We start from the raw sequence: 27,966 nt of genomic DNA, 5'->3' as shown, positions 1-27,966 counted from the left end.
AGCTAGCAATGAGGACTATCGGAATACTACTAGACCTCCTCCGCCATAAAAAACTAACCATGAAGTAGACGCGCAACGTGATCATTTTCCATTCTGACTTCATATACTTGATAGCCAGCACCATGCTATTGCTTGTCTTTGTTCTTATTACTCCAACATTTCATGGCTGGTGGTTCCTAGGCCGGAACATGTCTCTAAATCCAACAGAGATAGCGAAAGCGTTCGATGCTCCTCTACTGCGAGGACCTGGCCCTAATGTATCACATAATAAGCTGGCTGAAATCGTAGGAGCGCACCCATTGAAGCTTGGTGAAGTAGAGGAGTCTGACGGGGGACGAACCACTGAGAAGCAGCTAAAATTCGTGGCCTTGGCGGATGCGGTAGAGCCTACACCGGGTGCTCTTTATGACTAGTTACGAGTAACTGCTCTCCAGGCTATGCCTGATAAATGAGACTATTTGCCTTCATGATACTAGTTGACGTTAAATGAAATTAAGCCCCACTGACCTTGGCATTGTAGTTATATGCCAGCAGCCTGCCTACGCTCTAGTTGTACTCATTTTAACAATAGAAGCGCTAACTACATGAAACCTAGTTGCATTTAGCGCCTGTCTTTTCATATAACTAATTAACTATAGCTGAATTAAAAGCTCACTAGCAATTCGAACAATAATCCGGCGACTGGTCAAGGATAAAGATATATCCTTCCTGGTAGAGCTGCTAGTTGCAAAACAATGACTTCAGCATCTGAGATTTTAAGTGAATATAGATAGAAACATTGGCAGAATGCATATTTTAACCTACAGGCTGTAAGAATAATAGTTACAGACTATAAAAGAGCAAACAGCGACGGGAGATTTTACAACACTATTACGTTAGCGCATAAAAATAATAGTACTTCCACTACCGCCGCTAACAATTCCTTGGGCGAGATATAAGTCCCATGGATTTGAGGCAAAAGAAGCAGCAATGTGGCCGGGAGATTGTAGAACGCAGCTCAATGACGTAGGGGCATATACACCAAGTCGATAAACAAAGTATGCGACTGGGAGTGTAAGGAACATGATGCAACTGAAGCTAAAGCCGCCGATAAAGCCAAAATTTAAAGGGTTGGTTTTTGAATACCTATTAGGAGAGGAGGTGCTCGTGCTATAACTTTATACCTAGGTTACTGAATTCTGGTATCATTCATCATTTGCGTTTGAGTTGTACATCTACTACATCTACTACATCTACTACATCTACTACATCTACTACATCTACTACATCTACTACATCTACTACATCTACTACATCTACTACATCTACTTCTACTGCTGCTTCAGTTTCTTTAGTAGTTATATATATGGGCTAACTATCTCATTAGGCCATATTTGGGGTGCTGGATAATAACTCCCTATTTAAACTAGAGGTACCTATCTGAGTATGCGTTAATTCTAATATTAGGGCCGGTAGATCGCATTTAAATAAAGATACCAACGTCCCCATGACCAGAAAGAAACAAAGTGTATGAACAATTTATGCCTACGAAACGATCAAAATTTGGGTCATTGGTACGAGTACGAAGTTGAATGTATGCATGACTGATAACCGCAGGATTGCGGTTACAGCAAAGATAATGTTTTTTTTTGTTTTGTTTTCAAATCCTGCTGCAAAGATGAATGGAAAATCACAATTTGAGATTAAATGAGGCCGAGTCTACTTGCATTAAAAACAATCGCAAATCGCTCTTTATATTCTAGACGGCGATAGTTATAAAATCAAAAAGTTATGACATACTTCGCTCGAACCTCCTGTAATATCTATTGCAGCATGCCTATGTTAATAGAGGAATAGACTTGCTATCATACTATAGAAACGGTAGATATTCTTCCGCACTAGACGCTGTGCCAAGACCGGCTAAAACATGCACCTATAAAACAGCCAACAGCCTCCTCGGCAGATCTGAATAGGAAGGTGTGTGGATTATATAGATTACGGGAGCGGTAACTGAGCTTAGGTTATGTATAAGCTCATCTATGCAAGTGTATGTGAGTCCACACCCTTTCTCTGTCAATTCAGGCGTAATGTTTTTAGGCAGAAGTTGCTGCCTCGTTATTTAAATTCAGATTCTTTGCGCACCAATTACGAGATAGCCTGAAAACAAAGAGCTAAATAATCAACAGAGCAGCGCAGCTTGTGCCTCTTTTCAATTGCTGACTAGGTAGTTCAAAGATACGACGTATCTACGTAGTACTGTGAAGCATAGCTGCTACCTAAAATGCTTCCAATGGCCAATGGGCTGCTCAATTTCGTAGCAAACGACGCTCTAGTACCTGATGCGCCAGCTCCCGTATTTCCGTATTCGCCGAACGAGACATGATCTGTGTTATCGTCTCCTGTATTCCAAATATGCCATCCGGCGCCGTTAATCACACTACTCAAGGAAGAGGACTGGAAAGCGACCCTTGCATAATCTCCCCATGGCCTTCCCAAATAATATGCTCCACTTGTCACAGACTTGCCGGGAGCGGCTGCGACGGTGGCTTGATTGAACACATAATAACTGGACGTATCCGATGAACGCCCAGACGCAGTGACGTATCCGATAGATGCAGGGAGTACTCCAATCGTGCACTTCTCGAACCAGGCAGTGGCTGATTGGCCAAAGATAAAGTCAGTGGCGCCTTCAATATAGCAAGCTGAAAAGAGCTGAGCGCCCGTTTCTGCAAGCACTGTATCTTGAAAGCCTTTGAAGGAACAGGCATAATATCCTTGGTTCTATTCACCCAAGTTAGATGCTGCTTTTAATTTAGAACATCAGCTATTTCTTACTCCGGCGTTGGCGCTCAAGGCCAGGGCCTGACTGCCGCTGCCATATGAATTGACAACGTTTACGTTGTATAGCTTGAAATTGGTTGTCTCGACTCTTAGTGTACCTGTGGCATCATCTGTTGCCTCATTTGCTAAACTGTGAGCTGCGGTAATTGTAACGACATTCGAGGAGTACGATGCCGTGTTTGTAGTATAGCCATATATGGTGAGAGGTCCGGTGAGTTTATTAATTGTAACTTGCTCGTTGTAAGTACCCGGATTGATAAAAATGATTTGTTCTTGCGATGTCGATTTAAGGGCATTCACAGCCGCCTGAATCGTTGCATAGTTACCAGAACCAACAACAAGTGCACCGGCTGGCGGAGTGGTTCTACTAGCCGCGAGAACTCTCGCTGTTAAACTGAAGAAAGCAGAGAGAATAGTAAGAGGCTTCATCTTATAGATGACCAATTTTCAAGGATATAATCTTTACCCACAACGTCCTGGGGCGTGATGGAATCTATTCAAGCCAAGTGCGGCCAACGAGGATAATATATACTTCACAGACCCTTCCCCACTTCTGCTTAGCCACCCCAAGACCCTTCAAATTTAATTGACTCCTTTTTACCTGGCTTCAACGCTATAATCGAAACAAGAAACATGTTTGAGCATACGATAGACGTTGAACATTTTGCTCCAAGTTGAGCGGAGTGGTAGTCACTTACATTCTTGATCCGCCCCAATTAGAGGTGTACACATGTAGATCATGTTTACCGGAACAACTCTATTAAACCCAATATGCAGCCTCGGTATTATTGTCCGAGAAGAAAACAAGGGGTGGGAGTGGACGGCACATTATGGGGCCCGGCTTTTAAAAGCAATGGGTTATCAGGCTAATTGGTATTAATCACTTCACTCCTGCTCTCAATACACTAAATTCTTGAAATATATCGAAACACCACTTATGGACGTATGTAATTGCAGATCGATAGAATTGCGTGTAGAGTCGCTTTTTACGTAAGCCTGAGAGGCAACTGTTGCCTTGTATCATCAAGCAAGTTCTCAGCGCAAGAAAGATAGCTAACAGAACAAAGTAAAACCTGCTTGAATGGTCTGCGTTTCGGGGCATATTTTCGCGGGATATATTTCGCGGCCTACGGTGTGTAGACTTTAGGGGGAACGTTTCATATATGGTCCTGTCAAGGACTTGGTAAGATTAAGGTCTACCATTGTTCAAATAAGACTACAAATTGAGAGTCGTCCGGCTAAAGCATTTTCCGGTGCAACAATTTAGATCTATGCCTATTTATATTAACGTATAACTACTTTCTTTATATATATTCCAATTTCTAGTTGAAAATCTTAAATCCTTTTGCTATGATGCTTTCATGAAACTTCAATTCGTACTATGAATCATCTCAACTAACCAAGTCTATAATTGTTAGGACCAAAATAACAGGTACATGTACTGTTTACGCTAAGCTCAGTGGGGCGAAGATAGTGTGACATATCGACAAATGACCAAAAATAGCGTGGCGCCTTAGATGGCGGACACAGGAATAAATTGACTATTATAAAAGCGAGGATATCTCACTAGTAGAAATATATGTCTTTATACATCGAATATTTAAAAATGTAGAGTCTTAATGAAGGTTGGCCACGCCGACTTGACTGCCTGTTACGTCGAAGTCGACGTATTTGCCTTGAAACCATGACTGCCCAACCAGCCAGCCCCCAGCTCCGATATTTCCGCCGGTAATGGTAGCAGTACAGTTGTTGTTGCCATTGTCTTCCATCTTGAAGGCCTCAGGTTCGATAAAGAATGTTTGCGAGCTATTTCCAATTTGGAATCCTATGTGTGGGAGAGAATCGCAAGGATAATATCCAAATAGAGTGCCGGAGCAGCCTACGGTATTTCTCGTGAAACTCTGAAATCCAAGTTTGTCGAAGAGCGCTTTAACCATCGTACGATTACCAATAATCTTTAGACATTAGTAAGTATGTGTGTCGGCTTTTAAACAAAACTAAGGTAAAGGATACACCCACATTTGAAGTCCCACTATCCAAGAGCATGGACTGTTGAACACCAACATCAAGTACATCCAATGGTAATCCGCCTTGAATAATCCACTGCTGACCATCTAAAGAAGCCGTTGCCATATCTTTACTGAGAAGACTAGACTCCTATTTAAAGCAAGTCATTAAGGTTGAAACTCAAAATCTTCTTTTACAACTAGCATTTTAATTCTCACATTCAACAATATTAACAGCTCCAGAGCGAAATAATTACAGTCTCAATGCGAGTCCTTGTGTTATTCCCATTTGCTTTGGGGTTAGGCTGTGCGGCAGCCCAAATCAAAGATGATGCCTCAGACAAGCCTCTACTCACAATATCCCTCGTATTTGTGGAAGGTTTTTGGTTTGGAAATTTCACAGCAGGAGACGCAACTAACTTGTCTTTGTTAATTGATACTGGATCTAGCGATATTTATGTCAATCCTGGTCTTTACAAGCCGTCATCTGAATCTCATACTCTCAACCAGACCGTCTCAATGTCGTTCATTACTACAGAGCCAAACGGGTGTGGCGAAATGATACTTAAAAGCCATGTGGTCACTGATAACGTAGTAGTCGGTTCTTTTACAGCCACGAATCAGTCAATTGGGACTGTTGTGGACATGCCGCAGCCAAATAACGATACTATAACCAAATTCCCAGGCCAAGGAATTATTGGTTTCCTAGGAGAATCAGCAGACAGTTCATCATTTGGCGGCACCCCTTTCTTTCAACATTTGTGCGATAAGGGTCAGGTAGATGAGTGCCGATTTGGCTTAGGTCTTGAGACCTCCGGGACAGGTAGCTTAAGCTTGGGTGGCGTTGATCGCCTCTACAATGGATAAAGCATAGCCTCAATAAAGAAGCGGGTCGGCAATGTTTAAAACACATAGAATACGAGTTGCAACACAAACTAAGAAATTAAATGCGAGAAAAAACTACCAACAGGGGTCCTTAATCTGGATTGCAGTGATTATTTGCTCATTCAGTTGCTGAAACAAGTTGATTCCCTTGCATTCACAGCTTCAAATATTTAAATATAGGAAAATTACATGTAGTATATAATACTTTTCAATGAATGGTATTTTTGAGATCAACATAATTTACTATTACGAGATCGGCGCACCTTTAGCTGCCAGGGTTGCATAATATAAGTGTGTTTCAGCCCCTATGACCATTCGGCCATCGCCCGCAAACTGAAAGTTAGCGGATGCCTCACCGAGGAATATTTTGCCTAGCAAAGTCCCTGAAGGATTCCACACGTGTATTCCATCACCAACGCCGGCATACACATTGCCCTTTGAATCGCAGTGAATCCCTGGAGATAGAGCGGTCAGTTGAGTACTGGACAACCAAATGGAGATTAGTTTTTACCGTCCACAAAACCGACCGCAGCATATGCAAACACTTTTCGATGCTCAAAAGTTCCGTCTCTTGATACTGTGTAACGATATCTGCAAAAGGTGCCCAAGAATTGTCAACTTCGATGCAATGCTAAGTTTAGCGGCAGAACGACATTGGACTTACATTGTTGAAGCACCCGTGTTATCATAGCCATAAAAGGCTTTTGAAGCACCTGTATCAGTTATGTATGCGTAGCGACCGTCGTGAGAGAATGTGATACCTATTTCTTGGTTTAAGAGTGGTCCAAACAAGACAAGCTGGGTATTGCTCACCATTACAGCTCACAAACTCATCTGCTACGACAGTAACGGCTCCAGAAGCCGGATCTAATTGATATACTTGATTTGGGAGACCAGGTTTTGGCCGAAAGTCTTGGAGGTAACCATAAACCGTATCCGTGAAGTAGATATGTTTGTTTCTGTAGTTTACGGAAACATCATTGAGAGAGTTGAACTGGCGACCAAAGTAGTTGTTGACAAGGACTTGAGTGGGAGGTATCCTGTTAGACCAAAAATAATACTAAAGTGCTGCTGAGTTGCTTACTAGAAGTGTTGTATGGCTCTCTAGGGTTTGCTAAAAAGAGCGTGGGCGGCACATTTGGGCCCATTCCCTCTCCTGTGAAGAGTATGACACCCTTGTAGTTTGTTCCTCCTAATAGAAATCAGCAGATGCTTCACAGAAGGGAAAATTTGACCTATGATAATAATTTATACATCTTGGGGGTGAAGGAGACGTACCATTGGGGTTTATAACGGGAGGATCAGTAGGAACAGTGTGAACTTGAACTTTACCAACTGCATTTCGCTCATTCGAAACTGCCATAGCTTCACTCAAAGATATCTTTGATATCACGCTGGATTTATTTAGCCCAGTTCCAGCTGATAGAGGCCCAGCGCTCTGTGCAATGAAAACTTCATCTGTAGGGGGGTACCTGAATGCATCGTAAGAAATAGTGACACTACAAAAGGTCCGACATCTATCATACCAGACCACAGCTTCATGGAATAGAGGATCCGTGCCTGCGTCAGCGATGAGCGTGAGAGTTGGGTTTCGTCCCAAGAGATCCAAGAAATCCGGGTGGTAGACATGAAATGGCCGCTCTTTTAAGCTTTCCATAGTGGAACCCGGCGGGATAAATATCTACCAATTAATCAATAAATGAAGTAGACAAGCAGGAATAATTTACTTGCAGTTTTAATATCGGCGATATTTTCGGGAGGAACCGCTGACAAGGCTGCGAAGGTTGATGGATGTATGGCCTGAGCTTGGGGTGGGAGCCCTGTCAATACCTGAGGAACATTGCCACCTCTGTATGTCACAATCGCATCCTGGATGTCAAAAACGATGTTCCTTATTGTATCAGATGTCGCGACACCAATTGCAAAGGCTGCGACAGCCGCCGAAATGACCCATGGCGCAGTTGACTTTGGTGTGGTCTCTTGTGGCATTTTGTTCATATATCTAGGTCATTTGAGATAAATTGAAGACTTGCCAAATATTTCAAAGCACAAAGAATGAGATTGAGCAAGCCAAGGCTATCCTATTCCCCGGATGAGGGGGTGCTTATCCAAAGAGTTTGTTTTAGTGCGAATTCGCGAAGTAACGGAACCAATCACAATGGCGTAAATGCTCCGCCAGATGCCGATATAGGATACTTTGAATGCTTCAGACGACTATCAAAATTAAGACAATGAAGCCCTACCACAGCCTAGTGCCCTTATCAAATTAATTGAAGTTTTAGAGACGGGTAATTATAGAGGATGAATTATCGCTGCAATGAGGTTTAGGAGTTGATGTTGATTGACTCGATCACAAGGCTATCCTTGGCACGATTCCATTGAAGCGTTCATCTTTCAATCCCATTTTTTTTTACCTGTTTATGACATCGGGGGCTCAGTTTATGACTCAGAATTTCGAAATGGCGTGATTTCGAGCTTGTGAGACTTATTTCTGCATTGAGAACTAATTTCTTTCATCCATAACCTTTGAGGTTTGAGCTAAATTAGGACGCCTGATTCGACGTCGCACTGCAGCTCCAAAGGAGCATATGAGTAATATATATTAAGACGAATGATATTCTGTTACACGTGAGATAAGACAAAATATAGCCTAGTGTCTGTATAAATGCTCTCTCTCGCCTGTGTAAACGACAAGAATATGTAAACTTCTTTTTTGCGTTCTTATTCAGCCTCTGTTCATCTCCCAAATTCGCTCTTTCGTAACAAATACAGATATAGCATTATGGCTGATTTCCCTCTACATTGCCTACCTGAATGGGCACCACAGAGTAAAAGTCTTGTGGGCTGGCCCAGCCTGCAGGGAATTCTCAAAGATGACTATGAGAAGCTGGCAAATGCTACGATAGAAATATCAGTAGTCGCTGAAGGCATTGCCCATTTTTAACCTGTGGACGTTTTGATACCTGGCCACGAGCGCTATAAAGAAGCTGAAGAGTACTTTTCCAATATTGAAACACCGTTCCCAATTACTCTTCATCGGACAGAGGAAAAGGAGACGGATATCTGGCTGAGAGATTTTGCTCCTGGTTTTGCCATCAGACAGGGCCTTGGAGGAGGTCATAACCTCGTTGGCGTTGATTGGAATTTCAACGGCTGCGGAGCCAAATATCCTACAAGCATGATTGGATCCTTTGCAAGGAGATATCTACAATATTCTCGCATCGCGCGGATTGAGACCTCGATTGTAACTGAAGGTGGAGCGCTGGAGACTGACGGCGAAGGAACTCTCCTTGTTACAGAGAGTTCGATTGTCAACGATACCAGAAACCCAGGAAAATCTCGCGAAAATATCGAGATTGAGCTCCAACGTGCCCTCGGCGTGGAAAAGATCATCTGGATCCCTGGTAGAAAGGGCATGGATTCGACCGACTTCCATATCGATGGCCTTGTTCGGTTTACAAGGCCAGGCCATCTGATCATCAGCAAGCCGAATGGGACCAAAACAATTGAATGGACCGCCGTCTATAAGGAAGCTCTTGAAATATTAAGCGTGGCAACAGACGCAAAAGGCCGTCCGTTCGAAATCATCGAGATAGAGGAGCCTGATCCAGAGATTTTCCCTCCCGAGGGCGGATTCCAAAACAAACGGGCTTTGTACAGCTACGTTAGCTATGTGCTGGTTAATGGAGGGGTTATTTTACCTCAATTTGGCGACCCAAAGCAGGATGAAATAGCCGCTGGTGTGATGCAACAACTTTTTGGCAATGAAAGGGGTATTTTTCCTGTCCTGATTGAAGATTTACCTCGACTGGGAGGCGGCATTCATCGTGTAACGCAAGAAATTTCTCGCCTTCTTTGATATAAGGCCATTATAACCAATGGTTTATTCCTAGTCTTTTTATGGTAGTTTTATTTCGTTTTGTTTGTCTTGAGCTTTGGTATTGCCTAAATCATATCATCAAATATCTGGCTATTGTGATGGAATACGCAATCCTACGTCAGCTAAATAACATGAATAGTACCGTCTATCTCAACTTCTGGGGCTTATTAGGGTGTGTAGCCAGAAATTTAGGGAACTCAAACTCATTATATCCAGGGCAGCACATGAGAACTACCATAAATCGTAAGTTGCGAGAGCCGTACTTCCTGATGAAACATCCATTCTTTACCTATGCTTCATTCTTTGGCCTTGCTATATTTCACAGATTTCTATTACGCTAGTTCTCCTAGAATAAGGTAGTGAGAGTTTGGAGCCTTCTTTAGAAAGTTGGCTAAGCGGTATATCATGCCCCATCTGGTTGAGCCATTTCTTGAGCCGGAATTTTCCCCGCTATCACACCCCTATATTCGGCCGCTAATGAGGCCTATTTTTCTGTGCTTACTACCGTTAAAAGCTGTACAAGTTAGTTCTGATACACCTAGTATCGAAGCTTAGTCTTGCCGTACTGAAAATACTCATACTCTAGCCGCTTGAGGCATTTCATGCAATACCGACGACATGCTGTAACTAATAGGACAATGTATCAATAAAAGCCTATTATAACTTGATAGGCCTAGCTTTTCAGAGGTTGATTGAAGTAACAAATTTGTACCGTAGATTCCATGAATAGGGGCTGTGAAATACTGGTTGTGCTCGATTCCTTGTTTTTGCGTCCGCGAGACTTATACCTGCAGGAAATTGTTTTGCTGAACCTTATATCTCTTTCATCTCGAATGGTCTCTTTATGAAGGAATTGATCAAGCTAATTAAAGCTAACAAACGGGCGCAATACAATATTTTAACCCATTATCGTATCTTTTCCGGAGCCACGGCGTCCAAGGTATGCATAATCCCAATAAAAGACCGCCGTTAACTTCACTTAGAGAAAGTCCGCGCGCTATTAACGAACTATCTTTTTCCTTTTTTCTAGTTTACTGTCTATACCCGCAGTAGGCTCAAGTGTCCCATCTTACATTAGCGGAAAAAGGCATCGCGGAAAATGCATTCCAAGAATAGCGACTCAGTAAGACTTTTTGGTGTAGGCAAACAATGTGTTGCACCTCACTGCAGAACATTGCACCATCCACTGTATAGCCCAACTTCGGCTTCTTATACTCTGTATTCATTCCTTGCTTACAAACCATATGCCGAATTACATACAAACTAGATGCCGAATTACAAATCATTGAGTTAGACTTCACCATCTAAACGGCTGCTAGCTGTACTACTGTTGCATCGATGATACAGCAAACGGGTATATATATATAAGCCCTTCCCGCGCCGCGCGTCAGCTACTGCAGCACCACCACTTTAAAAGCTCCAGCATAAAAAAAAGCTCATATTATCGGAATGTCTCATTTAAAGTATTATTCTTACGACGGTGTCGGTAAAAGGAATGTAGAAAAATATTCTTACAACCAGGCCGTCCGTGTTGGCGATCGAATTGAAATCTCTGGTCAAGGTAAGAAGGGAAATATGGTGCTACATAGTTCGGCGCTTATGTTATTTTCCCTTAGGAGGATGGCATCCCACTACCGGCAAGTATGAAAGCGATGTCAGTGCGCAAATCGACCAGGCCTTTGCCAATGTTGAGCTCACTTTGAAGGATGCTGGCGGTAAAGGATGGTCGCAAGTTTATCGTGTTAATTCTTACCATGTCTCTCTCAACAACGAGGCAATGGGGGCCATGGTACGGAATTTCAAGGCTTATATGCCAAACCACAGTCCGCTCTGGACCTGTATAGGAGTAACTAGATTGGGCGATGAGGCCATGCAGGTAGAAATCGAGGTGATCGCGCACGATCCCGAAGGAGCACAAGCAACATCAAGCAAATAAGAGATGATATTAGTATTATCGAGCACAAGCAGCACCAAGCAAATGAAAGATATTAGTTTTATATTATTACGAAGAAATATAGTCAACAATTGATTCGTAAAATCCCCAGTATACCAGTGAATGACCTCTAAAACTGTTGTTGTTGATTCCAAACAGGAATTCTCAAGTGAGTTACATGAGCACGTATTATTAGACTGAGCCTACAAAGAATAAGAGATACAAAAGGAGATTTCATGAGAGATCTAAAAAATAACCTTTATTTTATGCTTAATTATTTAAATATTAGGTAGTATTGGTAGGAGCTGCAATCTCATCTTTGCAAGCCTTTTGGAAAGCGCCGTAAACAGCATCTCTCCGTGGCCTCTTCTACTGCTTCTGCTGCTTTCATTATTTTTTATACTAGTGCTAATATATTTAGTGAAGGAGCTACAAGCTGTGCCTGGGGGAATAAGGGAAGCCAAGCCCTCTTTAGGAAATAAAGCTAGATGGAATACTGACTTCAAACGTTTCGCACGCCTTAGCCTTCCAACCATCACAAGCATGCTGGCTCTATAAAACCCTTGGCGTCTAGTATGAATACACCCTCTTGATAATTTCATAAAGGATTGGCTAATTTTTCTTCTCTTTGTATGTCCAATGGAAGGAAAAGTTCTGCATATTCTTCCTTGGAAGGGGTTGAATTATTTCCACGGTGCATTAAAAAAATATGCTCGCTGATGAGGCGATTAGGAGGTTGTCCCACTAGAGCGGCAATACTTGGCGATACAGTCAAGCTGTACCTACTACGGAGTTTTGTCCTGTCTTAGCACCTCACATGCATATTGGCGAAAGTCGATTGGCCAAACGCTGCATCCGCGCATACAATTAAAATTCTATTGAATTGAAATTTGCCATCCGCTTCAATTAAAATAAATTAATTTCCATGGCAAATAGCATAATATTGCTAGTATTGTTAAAGTCGCAAAGTCGTGGAAAATGATGCAATCTGCGGAAAGTCCGCTAAACGTCATGTGATCTTCAATTTCTAATCTCCATGGCTCTAAATTCCACATCAAGGCTAGAAGCTTCTCGTCAGAGCTCACAGTCTTCATTTATTAACCATCTTATCTGCCTCTGCAACTGTACTCGTAATCTATCCTCTTTACAATCCTATCAAAATGCCTTTAATCGATGTGGAAGCTCCTCCCACGAGCCCTGACGCCCACTATGTCGTCTACTTCGCGTCACCAGAGAATGGCCAATCATCATGGTGTCCTGACTGTCGAAACGCTCTTCCGGCTCTGAAGAATGTCTTTGGTGCAGAATCAGCACCTTCAGCATATGTCATCCAGGCTGGTACTCGTGCGGAGTGGAGGGGCAATCCGAACAACAAGTGGCGCAATGCTCCATACAATATTGACTGTCTGCCAACGATTGTGAGAGTGGAAAACGTAAGCTAGCAATCTCACGCACTTGCTTATTTTGTTGTCATGAATTAACCATCTTCTCAGGGCAAGGAGGTTGCACGTCTCGGCGACGTTGAGGGCCAGGAGGAGTCGGCTTTGAGGCAGCTGATTGCGTAAACGATTGAGCTTCTTAGATAAGGCGGGCGTCTCTAATGACGCTTCACCACACTTAAATTCTCACGAAACTGAATCTATGCTGTCCAAGTATTATGATTAACTGTGATTTGGCATATGCATTGACTGAGAAGCTCTAGATTACCCGGTCAAAAAATGGGACTGGAAGGTTTCAACAGCGCCTTCTGCAATAAAACCGTGAATTTTTAATTACCTATAGATTACCTGGTGTGAATCAAGCTTTCGGGTTTCACCATATGGAAATTACTACAGAAGATTACATCGCTTACACTAGAGATGATGAGATGATCCATCCATGAATGTCTTTTTCCAAGTATATTTTAGAGATCTAAAGATTAAAGCAAAAACCAGGATCCTCGCGTTGGAATGGACTTGCGCAATAATAGCTGCGTCTGCCATTCCGCAAAGGGCACAAAAAGTGTAATGCGGATTAGGCGATGCATATCCATTAATCTACACAAATGCCCGAGAATATTTGGCATGGTCAGGTGAGGCGGTCGGCAGTAGATAATCCCTCGTCGGTTAGAGATAAGTCGTGTGGAATGTCATTGGGCTAGGAATTCGACAGGCTGTGGTGAGTCCAAAATGGTTGCTGTCTGATGATATCCAGATGTATATAATATGAGCATATCCATATTTCCTCACAAAATCTGCCCCTCACCGTTCTCTTCATTTTATCGTTGGGGAAAAAGAGCGCTCGAATATGAAGAGTGGCTGTTTTTGCACCATCGCTCATTTCGGCATGTCATTTGCATGCACAAATCCAATCTTGATGTCGTAGTTCTCTATTGTCATGGCTCCCTATCCTAGCAATAATACATGTACTAAAGACAGCGTAATAAACACTTCCGAGAATGTCCCTAAAGAAGTTACAAAGTGGACTGGCAAGAAATTCGATCTCAGTGGCCAAGTGCTGCCATTTGCTGGAAATACAATCATCAGCCACCTACCTTTAGACAGCGCTCTCCATAGGGCTCTTTTGACAATTCACGAGAAGCTCAACAACAGCAAATTCACTAAATTCCATACTCTTCTTCCGCCATCAAGCTGGCATATGACTGTCTTTGAAGGCGTTTGTGACCAGAGACGTAAGCCTGACGTTTGGCCCAAAGATCTACCACTCGACGCACCGCTGGTCACCTGCCATGATCTTTTCAAACACAAGCTTTCTAAATTCGATCTCGATGTCCCGGTTCCACTGCGTCTCGCTATCACAGGATTGATCATGAGTCGGAGCGGTATCCGGCTGGATCTTGCTCCTATTGACGATGAAGAAGAAAAGAGCTTAAGAGGACTACGTGATAGGCTATCTAATTTGTTGCAAATTCGAGCTCGTGGCCATGAAATTTATGTGTTTCATTTAGCTCTTGCATACAAGGTTGCTCTGATGGGTCGTGAAGACGAAAAAGATCTCCTAAACTTATTTCAAGAATTGTATGTGACGATTCCGCATGATTTTGAGCTAGGTGCGCCAGAATTCTGTCACTTTGACGATATGTTCGCATTTCATCGACAGATGTTTCTCAAGTAGCTCTAAGCCATATAAATCGATAAGTCAAGCTTGCAAATCGCATCAAACAGCCATGCCCCGAAATTATTATCTTTTTGGAAATGAGATCTGGAGAAATTAGATGTCTGTAGTTAGAAGATTATAGCGAATTAATGAATTAGGCAGCTTTATGTTACATCATTGAATTACAGTCGTCTTCTTACCTTTATTGCTCTCCTGTGCCTGATTTTGTCCTTGTCCATCTTTATCTTCTTCTCTTCTCACTATCTCTCTCACTAATTATCCTTTCCTTCTCCTGCTACTTGATGCCCTGTTAGGGCTGTGACACCACCCATCCCGTTCAAGTCCCTAGATACAGGGAAGAGAGGGAGTAGCAAAGGGATAGAGAGAAATGAAGTGCAGGAGTAGCAGTAGCAGCTGCTTGAAAAGCAAGTCTTAATTCACCTCAATGAAGAGAATCACCTCAGTCTCGCTTCTTAATACGGGGAAAGCTTAGCCAGACAGCAGATATTACGGCAATAAGTGCCAGAACAATGGGCTGCAAGACCGAAACGCTTCTATGCGATGCAATAGCACCGATAATAAAAGGGAACACAGTTCCTCCTGTACCACCCATGGCCATGGCAAACCCGATGGCACTGACATGAATGCGCTTCGGCAACAGTTTGGCCGTCACCATGACGGCACCGGGGAACATTGGGCCCAAGAAGAAGCCTAGAAAGGCAACGGCGACAGCAGAAACAACAAACTGTGGGACCAGCCAGAACAGAAGCTGCAAACCAAGGCATATACCAAGGTATATGGCCAAGCATAGCCTCTCACCGAATCGCTCCGTCACAAATCCCAAGGCTGCGCGGCCGACCGCCATGCCTGCCCAAAAACCTGAGCCAGAGATTCCAGATGCGTAAGCTGAAGCGTGTCGAACACGAAGCATGAATGTGACTACCCAGCCACCGAGGCCGACTGTTATCCACGAGTATTAGTGTAAATACCTATGCAGAGGACAAGTACAATATGCATAAGATAAACTTACCTTCCACGCCCATGTAAGCAAAAAAGAAAAGCGCACAAAGCCAGGTGACTTTGGACTTCATTGCCTCGCGGGTTCCAGCACCACCAGCCCCGGCTTCTGCATTCTCGTTTGCATGTTCCGCACGATACACCGCGCCCGTCTTATCCCAGAAGAAAATGACGAGTCCAACAAACTCCAGGCCTGACATGCCAATCTGTATAGGAAAATTTAGTTTCTAAATGCTTTCAATTCGTAAATGTCATGCCAAAATCTCACCATGATATAATAATAGGTATACCAAGGCAGACCAGCCTTGACGACCATGGAAGTGGCAATCAACGGCGAAAACAATGCCCCGAGAGAGTAGCAAGAATGCAAAAATCCTTGAATCGTATTCGCCTTATCCATAGCGCCAATCCATGCGCAGAAACATGCGTCTGTCAAGCCATTGCCAAATCCGCTGATGGCATTACAAACAACAAGAGCTGGGTATGGCGGGTGAGAGGCGAGGACGGCAAATGTTATGAGATGGCATATGGGCGCCATGATGGCCACACCTCGCTGGCCGAATTGGACGTGGATTCGGGCATTGGTAAAAGCAGCGACTGAGTAGCCGATAAAGGGCGTAAGGAAAATGAGAGATATGACAGTGTAGCTGAGACTATAGTACTCTTCAAGCTATCAGAGTGAATGATTTTATGGTGAGTAAGAATATTCGATAGCTTCATCACTGGGAAGTTAATGTTGGCTGAAATGACAACTTACATATGGGATCAATGCCTAAAAACATTGCAAATTAGCCCCATCTTCATCACAGTTCATGATACAGCACAGAGGACCACGCTCAACTTACACCAACAGCAGCATCGTTCATCCCTGCAATAGCAAACGACACAAACGCAAACGCAAGCCTGCCAATGTTCTTCGCTGGTCGATTCCACCTCTCTACCTCGGTAAGAGCATTCATCGGCGGGCCGCCGCCATCATCGCCGTCTGAAACGTGCGGTCCCGCCTCTTCAACATGTGGTGCTTCTTTTGTCTCAGGACCGATCTGGCGGCCCGAGGACGTCCCCGAGCCGAGGTGCCGCAATTCTATAGCCTCCGCGGCGGGTCGCGATTCATACTGGACGGTAGTTGCAGTGGTTGACATATTATGGATCTTATTTCATTATATTATTGTCACGACATTCATATCCATCTTTTTGTCTGGTACAGAGGACACAGATGTGAAGCTGGAGAAGTAGAATCCTAACTGACCAAAGCCGTTATCGGTGTCCAAGTGCGGAGTTTCTCTTGGCGCCTGTGATTTTGGCAGATCCTAGCCCGATTTTCTTGCCGCGGGGCATCAGCACCAGCCAAGAATAGCTATCCACACTCGTATGTAGGTAGTCATCAAGAATGTTTTCCCTTTTTGAGATAAACCAAGGGCAATTCCATTTCGTTCTTTATGGCGAGGCTGTCGATCCGTAAAGGGGCATGTTGCCATTGAAACGATACGAAATTTGTGCCAAGTATACATGTGTACATGTACGGAGTATGCACTTCAATCTTACCATCCATCTGCCGAGTGCTAGTGCTATATATAGAGAACTCAGTTGAGCCAATTGCTTCGTAAGCACAACTCAATGCGCTTCAATATGAGAATAGTCTGATCCTTCTAGACATTGCGTCGGATTTCGGCCATCATAGCACCAACCATTCCGCTAATCCCATAGAGCAGGCTGACAATCTAACCCGCAGACAGCCCAAGGTGAAACAGAACAGAGCTGCCCACCAATACATCGAGGGCTGTTACTTTCCGGAAAGCTCCCGGAGACATGAGGCATCGTAAAACGGGTAGCGTCGTTTATACCTTGCTCCTGATGTCGCCACTAAAAGGCTTTGAGACAAGCGCTCATTGCTATTTGGTATACGAGAATCCGAAATAAAGATGATCAGCTGTGATGGAGCTGTCTTGGCCGGACTTCTATTTCGCAATTGGAAGCGAAACCGAATCGCCGTTTGCTTGGCGCGAATATGTAGCATGTGCTACAGTGGATATGCTGGATGGTACTGAAATATTAACAGCTTTCAGGGGACATATCTTTGTAGATTATTTAGCTGTACATCCTACCACCAAAGAGGTCGTTTTGTGCTACCACATATGCGTGAGCAATCACCGTGTGGACAATACTGTGTAATGTATTGAATGGTATTGCCGTTTAGGGGCAGAGAGGCATATAATGTGTGATATGGCACCCTGGCGGAATAGCAACCGAAGAAATCACCCCATCTGTGCTTCGTTTTGGCCCCCAGTCTGTGCGTATAGTGATTGACGCAGAGCACGTCTTCCTTCTATGCCTGAGCTTCCAATCTCAGCTCCACGACTACTGGTAAAATTTTACTCCTAGCCAGACATTTGAATGCTCAAGAGGTAGTGTAAATGTAAATATATTCCGTCAACTGAACCGCTTTATGCCGAGGAACCTGGATTGTCCCATATCACATGTCTTCTTTTTACACAATACCATTACTAAAAGGGATATCATTTCCCTTTCATCCGTCCTCAAACTTCACCTAAGCTTGATAAGTGGTGTGTCTGTAAACTAAAAAGGTATTGTGTGCCATTGACATGTCATTTTTACGCACTTTCACATGTTCCCTTTTGGATATCGGCGGCGACCAGGGTAGGGGATCCGGCTGTGATCCGGCTATGCGCTTTGGCGCTATAATGGGGGCGAAAATATGTTTTCGCCGCGGGCTTTGCAAGGGTCATCTACTATATACGTTCAAGTTAATATATTTTTTTTTTTTAAAAAAAAAGATATGGATTGAAGCTACGCCATAGCAGGCTAATGGATATGTGATGGGTGATATTCCTAATTCCTTCCCAGTTTTTTGATCTATCATGTAACCCAATGGCTATTGCCACCCATAGCTGAATAGAAGAACATGAATGCACACGGTATTCTATTCGCGGTAATTCCCTTTTTTTTTAGAGTGCTTACTAGCCCTCGCACCAATAACGGCCTTCACTAATTTTTCCGTACGTGTACTTCGTAGCAGGGGAAGCCTGTTTGCGGAGAATAAAAAGCAAGCTGTGGCTTATTAGGTGCTATTCCCACGAATAATGAAACGAACTATTCTTGGCCGTACGTAATCCCTAACAGGCCAATTGCAAATCATTTCCATTGTAAGTATACTGGTAATGAATGAGTGCCGTCTTAGCAATAGGGCGCACGCTACCATGGGCCGTCAAATGAGAGGATAGGGGTATACGAGCACTATACTATTAGAGCTTGCATGCATCAGCGTCCTATCACTGATCGAAGACATCATGAGGGTGCGGCTGAATTGTAATGAATCGTTTTTAGTTGTTTTTTTTATTGCTCAACCATCTACGCTAGTTGCGACTTGAGTTAGCATGTAGAATTCCATTTCAACTATCAAGCTGTTCTAAGACACAACGTAATTCTTTGTATGTATGATTCGCCCAGTTTCGCCAAAACGTCCCGCGCCAAAAAAAGCAGTCTTCTATTAACATGAATCTATCTATTCGTTTCAATGTAAAATCCTTCCCTGGCGAGTGCATGTTTTATCACGATAGCTTGCTAAAGTAGACGGAAGATAATCCGCTAGCAGAGATGTCAACGCTCCTCAAAACAACCGGTAGTGTATGATCTGCAACCCCGTATCCAGTAAACGGTTAGGACTAGTCGTTAATAGCGTCTAAAAAGGGGGATTTAATGTAATATAGAAAACGGCATCATCAGTGATTAGTATCACTCCGCATTGGTGCTGTCGGGGAATGGAAACGCCCCCTAGGGTCTTCTCGAACGCTCATCCGCGGTTATCTGTGGCTTTTGAGGTAGTCCGCTTTGGCCGATCTTCATGCACTATGTTGATCTCAACATCTTTGCGAATACCCCTACCCTCTTCACCCGGTTCCAATCCATGTCCCTGGTCTTCATCTCGGTTATCGCTCCATGCTTTGAGGTCCTGCATTCCGACAGATTCGACCATGCGCTCTTCGCTCTCATTCATTGTAAAATTTGTTATTGGATTTGCTGTTGGCGGTCCACGGCCCCGCCAGCTCTTGGAACTCCCTCCAAAGGTGACAATGCCTTTTGGTGTTAACCCTTCAGATTTTTGTGTAGAGCGTATTGAGTCGGCGATGGATCCGAAGATGGGCCCAAATAACCCTTTGAGGAGAGGAAATATCATGGGCAAGTTGGTTGTAACGACGGCAACGAAGGTTTCTCGGACAGCCCAAGATCCAGCTAATTGTGCACCATTCTCTGTGTCCTAAAACATTGCGATGTTAGTTTACGTATTTGTATCAGAGAGCATAGGTGGCGTACCAGGACGATCAGAACACTTCGTAGGGTGGCACACACGACGACGAAAATACCGCCACTAAAGAGAACCATGAGTCCAGCCTTCTTTAGAGGCTTCAGACTGGATCCCCATAGCATGGGCAGTGGGACTGATATAATGTATAAATCGGTCATTACGTTGAACGCCCAGTAAACCCAAATAATCTGGTTAGATATGGCGGGCTGGCAAACATCTATAACTCAAGTCAATACAAAATCCAAAGTTTCTGCGATCAGGAGTACCAACTTCCAGGATCTGGGAATATCTGCCAGAACTTTTGAAAGGGTCGACATGAGAGGTAAAGGTTTAGAGCTACAACAAGATAGCTGACTGCAAGAAAGGCAAAACCAATGTAGATTCGAATGCGATAATGTCGAGCTAAGCCCTCCTATGAAGGTATATCAGCAAACGCTCATTCAGATAGAGGATAACGGCTATCAGGCCCAGTAGTTATACCGTTAATCGTATATAAAACACTAGCAACGACGCCTTGAGTGTCCAAAGGAGCGTCGAGTACGTCGACCACCCTGCAAGTTGTATCTTCGATCCTATGACTCTAATGAACAGATTAGTAGGAGAGCATAAAGCCATCTTTTACCTGATAATTACCTACCTTAATCGAAACTCCGGGCTATCTGGCGAAAGCGCAGCTCGCTGAGCATCGGTCATGCCGTTGTTTGCAAGACCATTTGCTACATGACCAACGCTGTAAGCCAGAGATGTCTCGGCTGAATAAAAGATAATGGCCAGCCATGCGAGATAATCGTCACCACCTAGGCTTCGAAAGCCGGCATATCGAATGCGAGAGATTGTCCTAAGGATAGTGACTGCGATCCCAACACCAAGGAGAGTCCACGCTTCGATTGTGAATTGTTGGAAAGCTGCAGCTGCTGCGGCCTGTGCTGCCGGATCTGGTGGAGGACTTGGCATGATGTATCGTCTGATGATGAGATGTTTGCTTGTAAAAGTCTTCCAAAGGAGTGTCTAAGCCTTCGTATATAGCCCCTCTGCCACTTGCAAACCGTCAACCAAATCAAACAAATCAACCAACAGAGAGCACAGCCTGACGGAAGAGCAAGATTGTCATATTTCACTCCTTCCAATCTCCTCTCTGTATAAAAGTAGTTAGCATCCTATAGGACCGTCACTTCTCATCGCACAGTGTTGGTTCGGTATCACCGTTGTGCCAGGGTACTTACATGTCATTCCAAAACGAGGCCTCTTCAATGTACTGTTTGTATCTGCCGTAAGGGTCAATGCGACCCAGCCGGCGTTAGAGAGTACCATCAACCTGTTGACCCCGGCAACAGGCCGTTTAATGGTGGGCAATCTGCAGATAGCTCCCCACCGTTATTAGCGCAGGGGGCCGCAGTCAGTCTGAGAACGACGACAAGGCGCAAGATGAAAATACACACACAGGTGGGAATAAGAACGCTAAAGCTAGAAAAGAGTCAACCAGTGGATAAAGTAGAAGCAATAGAAGCAACAGTGGTAGAGACGGTAGAGGCAGTAGAATTTAGTAGAATTAATAAGACTAAAATAAAGTTATCTAAGTAAAAGCACTTGATAACATGCCAGGAAAACCGGTACGACAATGTGCGTATTAGTACAGGTGTGCTGACCGTTAGAAAATGCTCTACTGTATTATTTTGCTCCCCGCCCACTTGCGCGGATGACTTGGACTCTACGCGCATGTCTCCATAAAAAGAAAGTTCATGTCTGATCCTACAAATCCTCTCCATTCCAGCTGCTAAAGAGCTTACATGTGTTTAATTGAATCAAGCCCGAGAGCCGGTGTTAGCTTAGAGTAGAATAAAATTGCTCAATTCATCTGCTGATCTCTCTCAATTTATCCACTGTCTATCTCAAATTGCGTTGAAGAATTCCCGCTTTTTAGCCCCAAAGAGCAACTGCATATACTTGCGGGTCAACAATCTGCATGTTGGCTATCCGGCCGTGTGTCTTAGTTGTAGGGTGCAACACCTTGTCATCTCTACAACCGAACTAGTAACTAGAGAAATCCTTAACCAAGGTTTAGGGGAACTATCCGGTGGAGTGTAACAGACCCCCCTCCCGTATCCTGGTTGTCATACTGCTAGTGCTCAGTATTTGATCAACACGGCTCCCCATCATGGTGGTAGCCAGAAGGAAGCTCAAACAAAAAGAAAAGTTTTCGGCAAATCAATTCAGCTTCCAGTGGCTGGAGATACTGATACCACGATGGAGACATTCGACTGCGCCGTGGCCGGCGCCGGTAAGTAATCCCTTCCTCGCTTTACCTTTTTTGTTTGTTTATTTCTTACTTTCCTTTATTTTATTCTCTTTTGTGTCTTGGCATGTCGCAAAAATTGAAAATGAACTTGGGATGCTAATTCGCCATGTATGTTAGGATGGTATGGACTGGCCGCCGCGAAGCAATATCGCGCTGTCCACCCAGATGATTCGCTTGTGGTGTTTGACCCTCAATCCTCTGTCGGCGGTACATGGGCCGATGAGCGACTGTATCCCGACTTGAAGAGCAACAACCTGTTGGGGACATACGAGTATCCGGATTTCCCAATGGACCCAAAACTATTCGACGTCAAACCAGGCCAGTACATTCCCGGAGAGGTCACAAACACGTATCTCAAGGCATACGTGGAAAAGTTCAATCTTGGAAGCGCAATCCGTCTTCAAACCAAGGTTACGGTTGCCGAGCATCAAGAAACGCCCAAGGGCGGATGGATCTTGACCGTCGTCAATCATGAGGGCCAAGAGTCCAAGGTCTTTGCGAAGCGCTTCATTGTCGCAACCGGGCTAACTTCAGAGCCCTTTATGCCTCACTTTGAGGGCCAGGAAAGTTTCGGTGGCAAGGTCTTTCACAGCAAGTACTTTCAGCAGAATCGAGATACTATCAAGACGTCCAAAGCGGTTACTGTGTTTGGCGCGACAAAGTTTGGCTGGGATGCCGCTTACACATATGCCACCGCCGGTGTTCAAGTGAATTGGGTCATTCGATGTTCGTTGGTCCTTATTTCTTTCCTTTATTCCCGTCACGAGAAAAAGAGACATCAAAGTGCTAACTCGAAATCTTGTAGCGTCTGGCCATGGTCCGTGCTGGATTTCACCATCATATGTGACTCCATTCAAGAAATGGATCGAAAAGCTTGCGAGTGCGTAAAGCCCAGCACATGTATTCTCCGCTTCTATGGTGCCTTATAAAAGTCTAACCTATGACATATAGATATGCGCTTCCTTACATGGTTCAGTCCATGTATCTACGGCGATGCTGCTGGCTACACCAACATTCAGCGCTTCCTTCACGGCACTTTTATCGGCCGCCTTATTGTCAATGCATTTTGGGCAATCCTCGGAGGCGATGTCTTGACTCTCGTAGGATATGACTCGCACCCTGAGACAGCAAAACTGAAACCTTGGATGCCAGCCATGTTCACCGCAACCAGCTTTAGTATTCTCAATTACGACAGTGACGTTTTAGAACTCGTTCGCAGCGGCAAGATTAAGATTCATATCGGCGAGATTGACCATCTCAGCCAGGGCAAGGTTCATCTTTCCGATGGCTCCTCCTTTGACTCGGATGCTCTAATCTCCAATACAGGTTGGAAGAACAGTCCTCCAATCAAATTCTTACCCGAGGGCATCGAAAATGAACTTGGGATACCACATGACATCGACACAGACGCGCCAGCGGAAGATCTTGCGAATCAGCAGGATCTCATCAAAAAAGCGGATAACGAGATCGCCAAGCGTTACCCCAGGCTAAAAGACCAGCCAATCTGGAACGAGAACTATGTTCCCTTGACAAATCAAAAGGGAATATCGAGCAAGGAAACTGTGACACCATATACGCCACAGACACCTTATATGCTGTATCACTTCCTCGTCCCTCCATCAGAACGCTTTCTCAGCTCTCGCGATGTGGCATTTTGCGGCTTCGTCAGCAACTTTAGCAATACACTTACTGCGCATATCCAAGGCCTGTGGATTGGCGCTTACTTTGGTGGCCTCCTTGCACAGGATCCTGCTCGATCTGTAGGCGATGCCAAGGCTATGAGCAAGCTGCGATACGAGACGATGTTGCACAACCGCTTTCTCAAATGGCGCTACCCTACTGAGACAAAGGCCCCGTCATTCATTTTCGACGCTGTCTACTACCTTGATATGCTACAGAAAGACCTCGGTCTGAATCCTCGCCGTAAGCCTAGAGGGCTGCTCACAGAGGCGACGAGCCCCTATGGCGCAGAGGATTATCGTGACATCAACACGGATTGGGAGGACAAGATTGGCAGCACTAGGACGGCTTGAGCGAAAATATATTTCCTACTAAAATTAGCTACATACCTATTTATTTAATGGCCGCCGAGCAATGAAAGAGACGCAGCTTGTTTCCATATACCCTCCAACTTTTGTGTCACTCTTCCGCTGTTTTAGCAGCAAAACTATTCCGAGATCGACATCAATGTGCAACCAAGAGCGAAAATGTCTTGTAAATGACGTCGAGTGTACCATGTACCAATCGGCGACACATAATATTCATCCAATACAGTATGCTACTCAGGCAAGTGGGGAGAAAATAAATAGAGAATTTTATAGCCTTCAGCACTGACTTTGATATCTTTAGGCACACTATATTTTGCTTTAAGAGCTATTACATTTAAATGGGTGGGTTTTTACGTCTGCTTCTACTTTATCCTCCAGATAACTCTTTTATAGCTTCAATGTTCTCATTCCCATTGTGCGTGTATCCCCAATTTGGGGTCCCTTGTTTTCGTGTTCTTCTCTTGCTCAGGCACCGGCAATTGATTTATCCAAGCGTTCCAGCATATTCATCTTCAGGCCCACCTGAAAACTGCGGCTGAAGATGGAGAAGCTTCAGCATCCACATGGTGTACGCGCGATCCACGGCTAGCTCTGATGATCGATCATACGAGTCAGTTGAACCCTTAGTGAGATTCCTTGATCGTGTTGAGAAGCAAAACGACAGTAAACGTGTATGGATTTGCCGATAAGAGCTAGAAATTTAGAATATGATAGTAAATAACAAGGCAATGGTAGTAAAGCTATCTACTACTATCCCTCTGTTTCATCGTACATCGAAGATTTTAGCCGAAAAAAACTGGCTCGTATATGAGCTCATATTCGTATATGTACATACATAGAGTGAAACTTTGAATCCTCTCTGTCAGCGCTGTCCAACAGCACCCTTGTTATTATATCATTAAATCGTTAATTTTCGCCTTTTATTAATCCAAACTCCAGATAATCAATGCCAGAAACCATGACACGCATGGTACGTGGACGAACCAGATAGGTATTCTTCGATCTTAGATCCTAGTTTTTGTTTATTCCCAATGAAGGCCGAGTATATAAAGAGACAAAAGAAAATAAGGAAAGAGAGATAAAGAATCCAATCAGACAAAATCATGCCTCGTCATGAGATGTCCGATCTGGCATCTGACTTGGCGCTCTGTTTATCGTGTATCGATACAAGTTGAACCTCATCGGTATCTCCATATTCGACTGTGTATGATCTTTGATAGGCGATCCGATTAGGCCCGATATTAGGATGCGATTGTGATCTATCCACCTGTGATCCGGCACTATGCCCCAAAGGAAGACGGCTCGATCGTTTATTTGACGATCGATTGCGCCGTGAGCTCCTGCCATACCGCTCCGTTGTTCCTTGCAGCTTGGGGAATAGTTTAACAAGCAGGACGCGGAAAGATGGCAAGCAAACGCATACAAGACCGATATTAATCTCCACGACGGACCAGATGCTGACGTCAAAGAAGTCCCACGTAGGATTAAGACTGTCGGAGCCGAATTTAATAAGAGACCTCAGGCGCAGGATACTGACAACGGTAACGCTGGTAATTTGGTCAGCAAACAGGTTTCTAAAAAGGGGGAAGCGAAACTTACAAAGCACCAACGCAAAACATCATTCCGACACCAACCTTGCGTCTCCAGTCCAAGTTGAGGCTTTTAAGCTGCCATAGGGGAATGGCCAACACCCAGATATCGATCGCTATGCTGATTGCCGCATTTGACCAGGCAAGAGAATTGATGTTTAGACACGTGCCACTGTGCTCTCCGTCCCATTTTTCCCAGTAAAATTTAACCGGCGTACATTGGAATACGGCAACCAAGGCGAAGGAGAGACCAAATGCTGTGCAGGCTGCGAATGTGGCCCAAAGAATGTTACGTACTGTTTTGCCCGGGAAGATGCGGATATAGAAAAGCAAGAGGGAAAGCTTAAGCATGGAGACTTCAATGAAGTAGAGAATCTCCATAATCCAGAAGTAAAGGCCGAAATTGGTGATCTGCGAGGGCGTTAAGGTCCAGATATCGCGACCCAGGCCGTGGTCTGACACATAATAGGCGCTGATAACAGTACTTGGGATTCCAACTATAACGGTGGCAGCGGCCATCAAATCATCGCCACCCAGGCCTACCTTGGACCAGATTTTGTAGGCAATCCGTTGAAGCATAAAAAGACCAGAGGTGGTGCCGAATGCGTCGTTAAGGATAATATATGCTCGAGATCGATCTCTGATAGGCCGACCACAGCCTACAGCTGTTAAATTCATCGTTGCTATAAGCAATTGTTAGGAATTACTGCACATATCTAATGCCTTTGGCTTCTCTACAGTACTTACACAAAGCTTGTTTGATGGTGCAGCTCTGTAAGACGCATGCCTGCATAGTCTCTTGCAGCACAGGATTTGTGCATACGCAAGTTGTATTTGTCAAGTCGCAATGTGACTCGTTAATCGACGTCACGAGACACTCGCGCTGTAATACAAAAGTTAGTAGATGAAGCTATGTATAGAAAGGTCCTCCACGAAAAGCACGTACAGCACATGGAGGCATCTCAGCCACGGCTTGGAGGGCGGCCGAGCTAGCATCCTGACCCAACACTTTTGGCACGGCTGCCAGAGCCGCGAGGGCCAATAGCCATAGATTCATGGCTATTGGCTATTGGATTGCTATTGTCGAAGTATACTAGACCGATGACCAAGTCGTAAATAGTAGCGCCATACAAGAATATTGTTCGTAGAACCGTTCGAAATTCGAGCGTAAAAGTACAGATTGTAGACTTTATGGATCCGCAGTCGATGGGAATAGGTACTTCACACGAGTATTTAGGAGTTCAACCGAGAAGATGTAAAAATAAAACGGAAAGATACCAGCAAAGACATGTAAGTGACGAGAGATGTCTGGTGAGAAAGAATGGAGATGATTGAAAGCCAGAACAAAAATCTTCACTTCGGAGACTTTTGACGATGAAAGCCACAGTTACGATGGGAGAATAGTAGTTATTAGAGAGAGAGAGAGAGAAAAGTTATCAGAGGGTGGCTGAGGTCCCAGTATTAGGGATAGCTGTGGTGACCATGGGGGCGATCGTATGCAAGACTTCCCCACCAACCGACGACCTCTCAAGCAACGCTTTCACCCGGATATACCTACGGGGATGTAATAGGCAAACAAGCTGAGGGCACTAGACGCCATTGTTGACAGAACGAGCGTATTAGATTGCATGCCATGCTTTCCTGAGAGTCAAGCGGCGGGGCCGCCACTAACTTGGCGTTGAGGCGCTGACTTGAAAGAAAGCTCCTTCTTCGCTCACGACTCAGGAACCTGATGTGGCGAAGGGCCCGCTAGATCCAATCATAGGGCATGACAGGCATGAAGGCTGCAGACGCAAGTCCCTGCTAGTACCTGTTGTCACATTTTCTGTGCCTCGACAAATCACTCCAAACAGCAGGCATTGTATACATAGCAACGGGGCGGCCCCACTGCGAGAACCGTAGCAGCAAGCGGCCCTGATTGGTTTATGCCGGATCGGTTCCGGTTGCGCGAGATTGGTTTTGAAAGACATGCTAGCAACGGTTACGGAGCTTGCAACAAGGCCTTCGGATCAGTGCTTGTAGGAGCATTACGGTATTACTATTCACATTTTCATTAGCTGTGCCACAGGGAG

The 27,966-nt window shown here is 44.4% G+C and overlaps 11 protein-coding genes across 11 annotated transcripts; 6 read left to right on the top strand and 5 right to left on the bottom strand.

Annotated features, from left to right (window-relative positions):
- Positions 1-2,208: 2,208 nt before the first annotated feature.
- Positions 2,209-3,249, bottom strand: GGI43DRAFT_380906 (family 8 carbohydrate esterase; the record flags this gene model as incomplete). The annotated part of the gene is made up of 2 exons (XM_083203044.1): positions 2,209-2,760; positions 2,815-3,249. The coding sequence occupies 2 exons, from the start codon at positions 3,247-3,249 to the stop codon at positions 2,209-2,211; spliced, it is 987 nt and encodes a 328-aa protein (XP_083063022.1).
- A 1,187-nt stretch (positions 3,250-4,436) lies between these two features.
- On the bottom strand, positions 4,437-7,700 carry GGI43DRAFT_380905 (uncharacterized protein; the record flags this gene model as incomplete). The annotated part of the gene is made up of 10 exons (XM_083203043.1): positions 4,437-4,775; positions 4,840-4,977; positions 6,024-6,166; positions 6,223-6,302; positions 6,376-6,472; positions 6,525-6,734; positions 6,796-6,903; positions 6,990-7,183; positions 7,238-7,392; positions 7,542-7,700. The coding sequence occupies 10 exons, from the start codon at positions 7,698-7,700 to the stop codon at positions 4,437-4,439; spliced, it is 1,623 nt and encodes a 540-aa protein (XP_083063021.1).
- Positions 7,701-8,493: 793 nt separating this feature from the next.
- On the top strand, positions 8,494-9,570 carry GGI43DRAFT_431999 (agmatine deiminase family protein; the record flags this gene model as incomplete). The annotated part of the gene is made up of 2 exons (XM_083209502.1): positions 8,494-8,628; positions 8,686-9,570. The coding sequence occupies 2 exons, from the start codon at positions 8,494-8,496 to the stop codon at positions 9,568-9,570; spliced, it is 1,020 nt and encodes a 339-aa protein (XP_083063020.1).
- Positions 9,571-9,658: 88 nt separating this feature from the next.
- GGI43DRAFT_280714 (uncharacterized protein) lies at positions 9,659-10,103 on the top strand. Its single transcript, XM_083201225.1, has one exon. The coding sequence runs from the start codon at positions 9,690-9,692 to the stop codon at positions 9,930-9,932; it is 243 nt and encodes an 80-aa protein (XP_083063019.1). The 5' UTR covers positions 9,659-9,689; the 3' UTR covers positions 9,933-10,103.
- A 664-nt stretch (positions 10,104-10,767) lies between these two features.
- GGI43DRAFT_397277 (RidA family protein) lies at positions 10,768-11,629 on the top strand. The gene is made up of 2 exons (XM_083205089.1): positions 10,768-11,152; positions 11,208-11,629. Exons 1-2 carry the CDS (start codon positions 11,041-11,043, stop codon positions 11,525-11,527), a joined length of 432 nt encoding a protein of 143 aa, XP_083063018.1. The 5' UTR covers positions 10,768-11,040; the 3' UTR covers positions 11,528-11,629.
- Positions 11,630-12,561: 932 nt separating this feature from the next.
- GGI43DRAFT_397276 (uncharacterized protein) lies at positions 12,562-13,375 on the top strand. The gene is made up of 2 exons (XM_083205088.1): positions 12,562-12,957; positions 13,018-13,375. The coding sequence occupies exons 1-2, from the start codon at positions 12,685-12,687 to the stop codon at positions 13,087-13,089; spliced, it is 345 nt and encodes a 114-aa protein (XP_083063017.1). The 5' UTR covers positions 12,562-12,684; the 3' UTR covers positions 13,090-13,375.
- A 340-nt stretch (positions 13,376-13,715) lies between these two features.
- GGI43DRAFT_280617 (RNA ligase/cyclic nucleotide phosphodiesterase) lies at positions 13,716-14,906 on the top strand. The gene has a single exon (XM_083201224.1). It carries the CDS (start codon positions 13,901-13,903, stop codon positions 14,636-14,638), a length of 738 nt encoding a protein of 245 aa, XP_083063016.1. The 5' UTR covers positions 13,716-13,900; the 3' UTR covers positions 14,639-14,906.
- GGI43DRAFT_280610 (major facilitator superfamily domain-containing protein) lies at positions 14,907-16,876 on the bottom strand. The gene is made up of 5 exons (XM_083201223.1): positions 16,483-16,876; positions 16,395-16,409; positions 15,906-16,307; positions 15,651-15,843; positions 14,907-15,580 (listed from the first exon to the last, which is right to left on the bottom strand). The coding sequence occupies exons 1-5, from the start codon at positions 16,777-16,779 to the stop codon at positions 15,081-15,083; spliced, it is 1,407 nt and encodes a 468-aa protein (XP_083063015.1). The 5' UTR covers positions 16,780-16,876; the 3' UTR covers positions 14,907-15,080.
- Positions 16,877-19,027: 2,151 nt separating this feature from the next.
- Positions 19,028-21,556, bottom strand: GGI43DRAFT_397267 (uncharacterized protein). Its single transcript, XM_083205087.1, has 6 exons — positions 21,185-21,556; positions 20,599-21,096; positions 20,442-20,541; positions 20,232-20,373; positions 19,970-20,178; positions 19,028-19,913 (listed from the first exon to the last, which is right to left on the bottom strand). Exons 2-6 carry the CDS (start codon positions 20,913-20,915, stop codon positions 19,449-19,451), a joined length of 1,233 nt encoding a protein of 410 aa, XP_083063014.1. The 5' UTR covers positions 20,916-21,096; positions 21,185-21,556; the 3' UTR covers positions 19,028-19,448.
- Positions 21,557-21,721: 165 nt separating this feature from the next.
- On the top strand, positions 21,722-24,435 carry GGI43DRAFT_280510 (uncharacterized protein). Its single transcript, XM_083201221.1, has 4 exons — positions 21,722-22,239; positions 22,375-22,983; positions 23,063-23,137; positions 23,209-24,435. The coding sequence occupies exons 1-4, from the start codon at positions 22,206-22,208 to the stop codon at positions 24,288-24,290; spliced, it is 1,800 nt and encodes a 599-aa protein (XP_083063013.1). The 5' UTR covers positions 21,722-22,205; the 3' UTR covers positions 24,291-24,435.
- A 568-nt stretch (positions 24,436-25,003) lies between these two features.
- On the bottom strand, positions 25,004-27,441 carry GGI43DRAFT_280491 (CFEM domain-containing protein). Its single transcript, XM_083201220.1, has 4 exons — positions 26,841-27,441; positions 26,642-26,777; positions 25,905-26,577; positions 25,004-25,852 (listed from the first exon to the last, which is right to left on the bottom strand). The coding sequence occupies exons 1-4, from the start codon at positions 26,949-26,951 to the stop codon at positions 25,417-25,419; spliced, it is 1,356 nt and encodes a 451-aa protein (XP_083063012.1). The 5' UTR covers positions 26,952-27,441; the 3' UTR covers positions 25,004-25,416.
- Between the last annotated feature and the right edge of the window lie 525 nt (positions 27,442-27,966).

The sequence above is a fragment of the Trichoderma evansii genome, assembly GCF_050947405.1.
Source record: "Trichoderma evansii strain SZMC 28006 chromosome Unknown GGI43scaffold_4, whole genome shotgun sequence".
Taxonomy (NCBI): domain Eukaryota; kingdom Fungi; phylum Ascomycota; class Sordariomycetes; order Hypocreales; family Hypocreaceae; genus Trichoderma; species Trichoderma evansii.
The sequence above is the reverse complement of the archived record's forward strand: the minus strand, read 5'-3'. Positions and strand labels throughout refer to the sequence as shown.

What these genes read in the sequence shown, in the direction of transcription:
- GGI43DRAFT_280617 (XM_083201224.1), top strand. Translation starts at nt 13,901, where the DNA reads ATGGCTCCCTATCCTAGCAATAATACATGTACTAAAGACAGCGTAATA.
- GGI43DRAFT_397276 (XM_083205088.1), top strand. Translation starts at nt 12,685, where the DNA reads ATGCCTTTAATCGATGTGGAAGCTCCTCCCACGAGCCCTGACGCCCAC. An exon ending in CGATTGTGAGAGTGGAAAAC is followed by an intron (nt 12,958 to 13,017) that starts GTAAGCTAGCAA and finishes CCATCTTCTCAG; the next exon opens with GGCAAGGAGGTTGCACGTCT.
- GGI43DRAFT_280714 (XM_083201225.1), top strand. Translation starts at nt 9,690, where the DNA reads ATGGAATACGCAATCCTACGTCAGCTAAATAACATGAATAGTACCGTC.
- GGI43DRAFT_280610 (XM_083201223.1), bottom strand. Translation starts at nt 16,779, where the DNA reads ATGTCAACCACTGCAACTACCGTCCAGTATGAATCGCGACCCGCCGCG. An exon ending in ATACCTATTATTATATCATG is followed by an intron (nt 15,844 to 15,905) that starts GTGAGATTTTGG and finishes TTTCCTATACAG; the next exon opens with ATTGGCATGTCAGGCCTGGA. An exon ending in TGCTTACATGGGCGTGGAAG is followed by an intron (nt 15,581 to 15,650) that starts GTAAGTTTATCT and finishes CGTGGATAACAG; the next exon opens with TCGGCCTCGGTGGCTGGGTA.
- GGI43DRAFT_280491 (XM_083201220.1), bottom strand. Translation starts at nt 26,951, where the DNA reads ATGAATCTATGGCTATTGGCCCTCGCGGCTCTGGCAGCCGTGCCAAAA. An exon ending in CTGAGATGCCTCCATGTGCT is followed by an intron (nt 26,778 to 26,840) that starts GTACGTGCTTTT and finishes TTTGTATTACAG; the next exon opens with CGCGAGTGTCTCGTGACGTC. An exon ending in CACCATCAAACAAGCTTTGT is followed by an intron (nt 26,578 to 26,641) that starts GTAAGTACTGTA and finishes AATTGCTTATAG; the next exon opens with CAACGATGAATTTAACAGCT.
- GGI43DRAFT_397267 (XM_083205087.1), bottom strand. Translation starts at nt 20,915, where the DNA reads ATGCCAAGTCCTCCACCAGATCCGGCAGCACAGGCCGCAGCAGCTGCA. An exon ending in AGCCCGGAGTTTCGATTAAG is followed by an intron (nt 20,542 to 20,598) that starts GTAGGTAATTAT and finishes TCTGTTCATTAG; the next exon opens with AGTCATAGGATCGAAGATAC. An exon ending in GATATTCCCAGATCCTGGAA is followed by an intron (nt 20,179 to 20,231) that starts GTTGGTACTCCT and finishes CTTGAGTTATAG; the next exon opens with ATGTTTGCCAGCCCGCCATA.
- GGI43DRAFT_280510 (XM_083201221.1), top strand. Translation starts at nt 22,206, where the DNA reads ATGGAGACATTCGACTGCGCCGTGGCCGGCGCCG. An exon ending in AGTGAATTGGGTCATTCGAT is followed by an intron (nt 22,984 to 23,062) that starts GTTCGTTGGTCC and finishes GAAATCTTGTAG; the next exon opens with CGTCTGGCCATGGTCCGTGC. An exon ending in ATGGATCGAAAAGCTTGCGA is followed by an intron (nt 23,138 to 23,208) that starts GTGCGTAAAGCC and finishes TATGACATATAG; the next exon opens with ATATGCGCTTCCTTACATGG.
- GGI43DRAFT_397277 (XM_083205089.1), top strand. Translation starts at nt 11,041, where the DNA reads ATGTCTCATTTAAAGTATTATTCTTACGACGGTGTCGGTAAAAGGAAT. An exon ending in AATTGAAATCTCTGGTCAAG is followed by an intron (nt 11,153 to 11,207) that starts GTAAGAAGGGAA and finishes ATTTTCCCTTAG; the next exon opens with GAGGATGGCATCCCACTACC.